General features: G+C 36.8%; 1 protein-coding gene across 1 annotated transcript in view; it reads left to right on the forward strand.

The window, feature by feature from the left end:
* The window catches only part of LOC122355572 (protoheme IX farnesyltransferase, mitochondrial), a 34,451-nt gene extending 29,540 nt beyond the window's left edge, over positions 1-4,911 (forward strand). The window contains exons 6-7 of the mRNA XM_043254032.1: positions 446-678; positions 3,645-4,911. Of these exons, the coding sequence (XP_043109967.1) occupies positions 446-678; positions 3,645-4,048 (637 nt within the window). The 3' untranslated portion in view covers positions 4,049-4,911. The remainder of the gene's footprint in view (positions 1-445; positions 679-3,644) is intronic.
* Positions 4,912-8,648: the final 3,737 nt, after the last annotated feature.

Consider the following 8,648-nt stretch of genomic DNA (forward strand, 5'->3'; position numbering starts at 1 on the left):
CCCAAAGCCGTCCTAGGTGTATATGACCTTCTTTTTTCAGACGAACACAGTCGGAGGTTTTTAAAAATGTATCCTGGCTCTTCCAAGCTTTGTAATGCTGGTGGATAGCAGCCATTATTTTGAAGCTCCATAAAACTGATATATCCGCTAGTACTGCGATGCAAAACTAACCTGTATGCCTTTGGGGGTGATCACATGTCCTCTGAAGCAGATCGGTGGATTCTTTTAACAAAAATATTTCTAATTTTAAAATAACTTAACCGACTGAGCGACAAGTTTCAGCTTCTTGACTGACTTCTGACTCGATGTGTCGAGTCTTAGGTCAGCCAAAACCAAGACTGTGTTCGTCTGAAGTAGTTTATAGTGTCACTTTTTATTTTTGGGTAAACTATTCCTTTAAACTGCACATAGGACTGATGTGTTGTTCTGAATTTGTTTCTCTCAGTCCTCTGCATGCCGTGTCGTTCGCTCTGGCTTGTGGGATCCCAGGTGTGACCCTGCTGACCCTGGGTGTAAATCCCCTGACTGGCTTCTTGGGCGCCTTGAACATCTTCCTGTACACGTGCTGCTACACTCCCCTGAAACGCCTCAGCATCACCAACACCTGGGTGGGTGCCGTGGTGGGTGCCATCCCACCTGTGATGGGCTGGACAGCAGCCACCGGCTCTCTCGATCCAGGTACAACATCCTTTTACAAGCCCATCTTAGTGATTTATGTTTTATCAAAGTCATTCAGCCGGAATTATATTTACCTTGTTCTAAACCATTGTAGTTTTTGTTTTCCTGTGGATCACAAATGAGACGTTTTTAAGAATGTTCATGCTGCTCTTTTTTCATACATTTATACTATACAGTAATCAGCTAAAAGGACAACAACAACAAAAAAAACCTTGTCCATATGATTTCTGTGCAATATTTCAGTTCTAATGAAGCGATTTGATAGATTTCAAAATTTGGAGTCTGTAAGATTTATTTTTTTATATTCCTGAAAAAGTCTCTTAAGCTAATTAAGTCTGCATTCATTTGATCAAAAATCTGTAAATTCAGTAAAAACAGTAATATTATGAAATATCAATACAATAACTGTTTTAATTTTAATAAAAATAAATGTAATTTACTTCTGTGATGCAAAGCTAAATTTTCAGCATTATTATGCCAGTGTTCAGTATCATATGATCGTTCTAGTATGCTGTTTTGCTGCTTTAAGATACAATTCTTATTAGTGCTGCTTAAGATTTTTGGTGAAACTGATACAATTCTTTCAGTATTTTTTGATCAGTTTAATGTGTCCTTGTCCAATGGACTTTTTTTCAAAATAAAAAGGATAATTAGCCCAAATTTATTATATAGTAACATGTGTGCTGTTAAATGAACAATTGTATCCAAAGCAGAAGTTTTTGTTTATATAATGTGTATACACGTATAGTATTGCACACACATCTTTTACTTTGAATGTGATTAATCACAATTAATTGTTTGACTGCGCTAATTTAAATATGGTTCTTGCCTGTTTTGTAACACATTGTTAAAAATTGTAACTGCATTTTTGTCCATCCGTTGATTTGATATAAGGAGAAAAATAGCTGTAACTTTTCTCATAAGAAAGCTCATAAACTTGGTAAGATATTAAAAGATGACACATTTGTCATTTTCTGGTAAGTGATTCCTTTAAGGACCACATGCATCAATTCTCATAGACATGTTTGACCCCTAGAGCTGTGAAGTTCTTCTCATAACACCATATAAGGCACTTTGGGCATGGATGATATTACCAGTGTTATTATATACCTTATCATGGGATATCCTCTCTGTTGCCAAAGAGTTAAATGTTAGTGTTTCAACAGGAATTTCCTATCAGGCTCACACTGATATGTGTCCTTAGTCTTAAAAGCCCTCTTTGTGATTGTTTCGGTGCTATCACGGTTCATCCCACAGTTCAGGGTTGTACAGCCATTCCAGAGAAGTGAAACATGATGTGCACGCTCCTTTTCTCCCAGACCTCGGCTCCCTGTCCACTCATGAGTGTTGTAGTTACATATATACCCAGCATCCTGGCAGTGTTTTTTTTTTTCCGAGGACGTCTCTAGTCTAAGATCAAGTGTTTGCGGAAGACAGCAGGGGGTCTTCGGCCTGTTTTGCAAACTATTAAAAGTGCACTGTTGTGGCAACCATCAGATCTGTTTTCACAGGAGCGAAAGACTGAAGTGTTTGTGTGCATATTTACATGTTTTCCCCTGAGCTTCCATCTGTCTTTTTTAAAGTAGTAGTTTCAGTGCCCTTTCCAAGCTTGTGTTTATTAGGATGTGCAAACCTAAATATTGTTACGACCCCATTTAGAGTAAGGGTCACAACACGAAGCTTCATTCAATATTTGGTTTATTTTATTGCAGTTTATTTAGCAGTGCTATCTATCTAAGAGAACGGCACCATTCATATATTTTGTGGAAGAGGAGTAAAGAGTGCTAAAGAAGTTCAGAAAAGTCTTATTAATCGACTGGAGAATTTGCCAACAATCCTTATTGAATTAGGGTTCTGTGAAAGCAGTTTGATTATTGCCAAATTCAATTAAGCTTATTTTCTCCAAAAATACTGTTTTTCACTGTAATTGAATTTCTCCGGATTATGTTTTAATAGTTTCCTTGAACTTAAAATTAACGATCGGAAAGGATGTGTAAGACATTTAATTAATAACATTTGAACAGTTGATATAATTTAATTTCTTTATTTTTATTTTTTGCTTTTTTTTTTTTTTGCCAGATGTTCTGAATTTAGTTTTTCTGCAATACTACAGTATTCAGTGGTGGTAATCAAATGAATGCATAAAAATTGAACAAGTCCATTTTTTAAAAATATAATCAAATGAATCAAATTCTTTATTTCTGTGCAAAGTGCTCTATAATATTTAGCAATTTCAGTTTACAAAGTAAAATCTTTTCTACTTTTTTCAAAATGATAATGATCTGTGGTATGATTAGTTAATTTTAATTTTGAATATCATATAAAACATTTCTTACATTTTATAAAATGTATAAAGCATTGCTTTAATCAACCAAACCTTTACTTTGTCATTGGATTTTTAAGTCTCTGTCTGTATCTGACCAAATGTTAATTATTGACCAATATGTTAATTACTATTATTTTTTTATTTGCTGCTTCATTTATTTATTGTAATCAGTGACATCAAAAAATATTTTTCTCTGCCAAAATGACATTACGTACATATTCCCACTCAACCAAACACTGATCTTATATTCGGAGACCCTGGTGTCATCCAGACTGTTTCCTCAAAGCAAGTTCAAGAACACAGAAGGCATAAAAAGATGACCTGAGTGTTTGAGGTCTCTGTCATGTTGCCCCGTGCTGTGTTTCCCAGAGGATTTGTGTTTTCTAAGATCACACACACAAAGGCAGCTCTGCGTCATGCTCCACTACCCCTGCACGGGCCACTGTTAGTGCGGTGTCACCTTTCCACTCTTCCAATAGTGTTTGTTTCCTCCGCAGCAGGATGTGAAGGAACTCGTCTTTTCAGTGATCGAACACGCTCTCATTTCCTGCTCGCACGCGTGCACTTCCGGTGGTGTTCAAATGATCAGGAGAACTAGTTTGTTTATTCACTCCTTCTCTTCTTCTCTCCGTCTCTCCAGGAGCGCTCTTACTGGGAGGTTTCCTGTTCTCATGGCAGTTTCCTCACTTTAATGCACTAAGCTGGAATCTAAGAGAGGACTATTCGCGTGGCGGGTACCGAATGATGTCTGTCACCCATCCCGGCCTTTGTAAACGCGTGGCCCTCCGCCACAGCGTAGGCCTGATCGGCCTCTCAGCCTTGGGCCCTGTGCTAGACGTCACCACCTGGACGTTCCCCTTAGTCTCTCTGCCCATTAACCTTTACATCAGCTACCTGGCTTTCAGGTTCTTTCGCTATGGCGACAGGCAGAATGCCCGGAAGCTGTTTTTCTGTAGTCTTTGGCACCTGCCCATGCTGCTGCTGCTGGCCCTCACCTGCAAGAAGAGCCGTGTGCCGCAGGATGAGGCCGCTCTGGCTCTGTAGAGCACACTCAATCCCCTGCCATATCTGGCTAGGTAGTTGCCATCAGCCGTAAAATTAATTATCTTGGAGATAAAAAGACACCAGAAGTCGTGTACCTTGGAGAGGGAAATCATAACCTCTTTTCATTGTCGTAAAAGTTTCCGTCGGGGAAGAATAAGACTATAAAAATCCCTGAATTCACTCAGGTCACTTGTACACGAATCAGTGCTCTATATGTGTAAATAGATGATATATTTATTTGACGCAGCCCCCTGTAAACTCATACTGCTTCAATAGACTGTTTTGTGTGTATGTGGATCGTTTAAATTAAGAAAACGTTTCGCCTAGAATTTGCAATTAACGATGCCATTACTGTGGATATTTCGGTTAGATGCGGTATAGGCCCGATAATGGAGAACGGTTTGTTTTTAAAGCACCTATCAAGTAATTTCCAAGTTTGTAATTACATGCTAATTGATATTTTGAAAGTTTGCACTTTCTGAGTCTGTTAATATTTCATTTCGGCAATAAATGATTCAGTAAAGAAACCGCTGCATCTCACACTGCAGGCCCAGAAGTCTTTATTCTGCATGAAACTCCGTCCCTCTGAGTCTAAGTTGAGATGGAGAGCCCTTGGGTATTAGCTCCATCAAAGATCCTTACTAGTCAAATAAACTCAAGTCAGCTCATTTGAACTCCCCAGAACTGAATTAGTGTTGATTCACTGAATGTAACAGTGCTGAATATCACTGACTGTTCTCTCTCTCCAAATAGCAGCTACATTCAGCGCCTTCACAGTTTAACTTCATCTGACCTCACTGTACCAATGACTTGTGTAAAACACAAAAAGAATGAAAGTTCTTATTAAAATGTTTTGTGATCAAGCTTGAGTTTGAATTTTTCTTTATTTCATTATTGTAATTTATATATATATATATATATATATATATATATATATATATATATAGTAAATCTGCTGTTAATAGCTGTTGTATCAGTTATATTTATATATAAATATATTTAGTATAAGCATAATTTTTTCTTACATGTTTACATGCATGTTTGTATATACATAATATATATATACAAACATAATGCATAATATACACAATACACACACATTATGTATACAATCTATGTATACAATTTATCAAGATTAATCATTGCCCAGCACTTAAAGTATTATTTATACTTCAAGAACATTATTTGTTCAAAATTACATAAAATATTACAATTTGTTTAAAAAGAAAATCTGTTTATTTAAAAATGTAATTTATCTGGTGTTGTCATTTTCTGAGTCTTTAGTGTCTTCATAAATTCTGATGTGAATAATTTGGTGCTCAAAAAACATTGTTATCAGTGTTGATGTTGGTTGGTTGAACTTGGTTAACTAAATCACAGCATTTTCTTAAAATATAATGTCTATCTGTCTGTATACACACATCAACAATCAACACACATCCTTGCTTAAGTGTGAATTTCAAAAAGAACAATCTGGATTGCACATAATAGATAATGTACTTTGACTATTTTTTTAATACTTTTTATATTACTTGTGAACTCTTATCACAGACTTTGAGATACAAAACAAATCTTAACATCAAAAAATGCATTAAATATTACATTACAGCAGGCTTTTCAACCGGTTGTGTATAAGTACTAGGTTCATTTGGCAAGCGAAAAAAAATACAGCCATTGCAATTATGTGATTTCCATCCATTTAAAATGTAATATACTTCAAAGTGTTTTATTTTTGGAATCTGATTGTATAACCCAGATTAATTAATACAAAACGTTATATATTTATAGCATTGTGTATATCTGTATAATATTTGACTTTTTAATAACATTTGTATTGTAAATGTGTGTGGCAGGTAGTTTATACCAAGCAGTGGTTGAGTTGTATCTCCAGACACGCCTGGAAATAATGTCTGGCCGCTCTGGACACATTTGGCTAAAATATCAGCTCGTATAATCTCCCAAGTATCGACCTCTGCACCTGTCCGGCTACAACACTTGATACCGCTCCGCTGTTTCCTTCCCAGTTGTCCTCTATAGTTCCACTTCTCTCAGCACCTCCATTAGATGCCCGCATATACAGTATGCTGAGCTTTAGTCAGGACGGCAGGATCGTAAAGATCTGCTCTGGATGCAGCCAGTGCCTTTCACATCAGAGAGCCGGTGAAGAGATGGAGGGGGAGAAACAGCTGTTCCCAACATGTCAATAGATTAAATAGCAGTTCCAGCCGACTCTCCCACCATGACTTTACAGCTTCCGCTCCGTAGGGTTTTCGTGGCGGACACTCTGTGTGGGATGAAGCGCACAGACCTTCCAGTACGCGAGCATCGGATGGGACGTCCTGCACGCTTTTACAGGGTGGTCATACGCATTCGTTTACAAGTGAAATTGCTTGCTTTTCCCGTTTAAGTGCTTTTTTTGCTCTTTTATCAGGTCAGGCTTGACGAATGCATCACAAATGGAGTAATCCTCTTCTCGGGGAAAAATATTGTTTGACTCTGAGTGTCACGGAGTGAGTTTCTCACAGTGCGTTCATTCATTATGAGCTGTGAACCCTGAGGAGGTGAGCACATTTCCCATAATGATCTTTGGCTCTCTGCGGTTTTTCTCATCCAGCTTGGATTCTCATTACAGTTTTAACAGCCTCCCAGACCTTCATTTGTTACAACAGCAACAGGTGGATTTCTCCTCTCTTTTCATTTACAGGCAACAAAATGCTTTGAAATCTTACACTGAAATGCAGGATGATTTCATTTTTGGTTGTTAAAGCAAATGTTTACTTGGTTTAGTTCATAAACGAAACCGGTTACCGTTAAGAATAAATCTTTCTGAACTCTTAACACTGAGTGACGGCTATAAACAGTATTTTTCTAAAATGCTCTTTAACTGCAGTTTAAGCATGTTAGGCAGGATGACAAACAATTTTGGCAGACGTCGGCCAGCGGTGCATCAAGTATTCCTGGCACGAAGCGTGTAAGGAAAACAGTATAGCGAAAAGCTTTTGAAACTGATTTATACCTACTCGCCACTTGCTTGAAATCAGTCATGGGGTGGACGAATGTTTCTTGGGCAATGTATTCCCTGAACTTCTTTAAACTCGCACAGATATATTTGCCTTAAGGGAGTCGCTGGTTTTTGAACCCGCGCAGTGACATCAATCTCAGAAATGTGGTCTAGTTCGTACGTTATAGTGGTGAAAGGCGACAGAAGGGTCTAAGGGCTGTGCCAGAGTCAATAATGATGTAAAAAAATAATGCTTTGTAACAAAAAAAATCCTGCGCTGATTTTGAAAACGTTGCTTTTCTTTCATCATTCAGTATGTGTTGGAGGGAACTTAGACATTTTGTGATTATTTCGTCTGATATACATTTATGCACATTTAAGCAGAAACTTTTATCCAGCACCTTGCAATATGGGGCTTTTTTAGGTAGTTCTGCATGACTTTGGTGATTTTAGTAACATGCTCTAATGTTTAAGTTAGCCTGTATGAATTTTTGGAGACATAAAATCAAACATGCACTTACATTCATGGCAAACCACTATTCAGAAAAGACCCAGATATTTTTTCTTCCCATGACCCTCTTCTTTTCTCTTAGAAGATATTAACAGTTGTATATTTCTTTACTACTGCTACTTAATTAATTATATGCTCACGCAGGCCCTAGAGTTTGCTTGATTCAAAAAGATTTTTAATATTTTAAATATTGACTCATAAATTTACTAACGCTTTTTAGAAACTGTAATAACGCTATAATTAGCTTATACTATTTAATGTTAAAAATGTGTGTGTGTGTGTGTGTGTGTGTGTGTGTGTGTGTGTGTGTGTGTGTGTGTGTGTGTGTGTGCGTTTTTAAACCCGTCTCTGTATAAATAGTTTCCCGAAGTCGTGTAAAACCTGAAAATATCAGGAAAATTTCGAGCCCTGTATTTCTTAAAAGCGAATTATTAGTTGCTGTTTATGTTCGAAATAATTAACGAGCTGGAAATGTTATACGACGTCTTTATCCAGGAGTGAAGAACAACTGAAAAAAAAGTCATGGACATTGATTGGTCAGAGGGTGTGAGACTGCTGAGTTTAGTCCAACATTTAAAGCTCTTCTATACTTATTAATATTCCGTGTAAATAATAAGCTGCATGCTTATAATAGCGAGCTGAAGCGCTCTTTGTTTTACAAAACTGCACAAAAAAACAGATCCGTCAGAGGCATGACTGAAAGATACCTTTACTTTAGCGAAGCGCAACTTTATTAGTTAGCCTAAATGGGGTTTTAAAGTTTATTTTACTGGAGCTCTTTGATTAATATGTATTTACAGTGTAAACAGCCTACCTAATGAAACAGAATTATGTTGATACGATATTTTGATAGTTTAATCGGGCTGCATTCCGTTTATTCTTTGTGATTTAAAAGTTTCATAACTTAATGGATCGAGAGAGTTTAAAGAAGTAGATATTATATAGACATTTTAAAACTATTACGAAACTTTTTTTTTTTTTGAAAAAAAAAAAAGACAATCTGGTAAAATGTCGCGTTGACGTTTTTTTCTCTCTTAGCTATTAGATAACTTTATGCAGATGATGATTCATAATAAGTTTTAAACTTC

The sequence above is a fragment of the Puntigrus tetrazona genome, chromosome 12, assembly GCF_018831695.1.
Source record: "Puntigrus tetrazona isolate hp1 chromosome 12, ASM1883169v1, whole genome shotgun sequence".
NCBI lineage: Eukaryota > Metazoa > Chordata > Actinopteri > Cypriniformes > Cyprinidae > Puntigrus > Puntigrus tetrazona.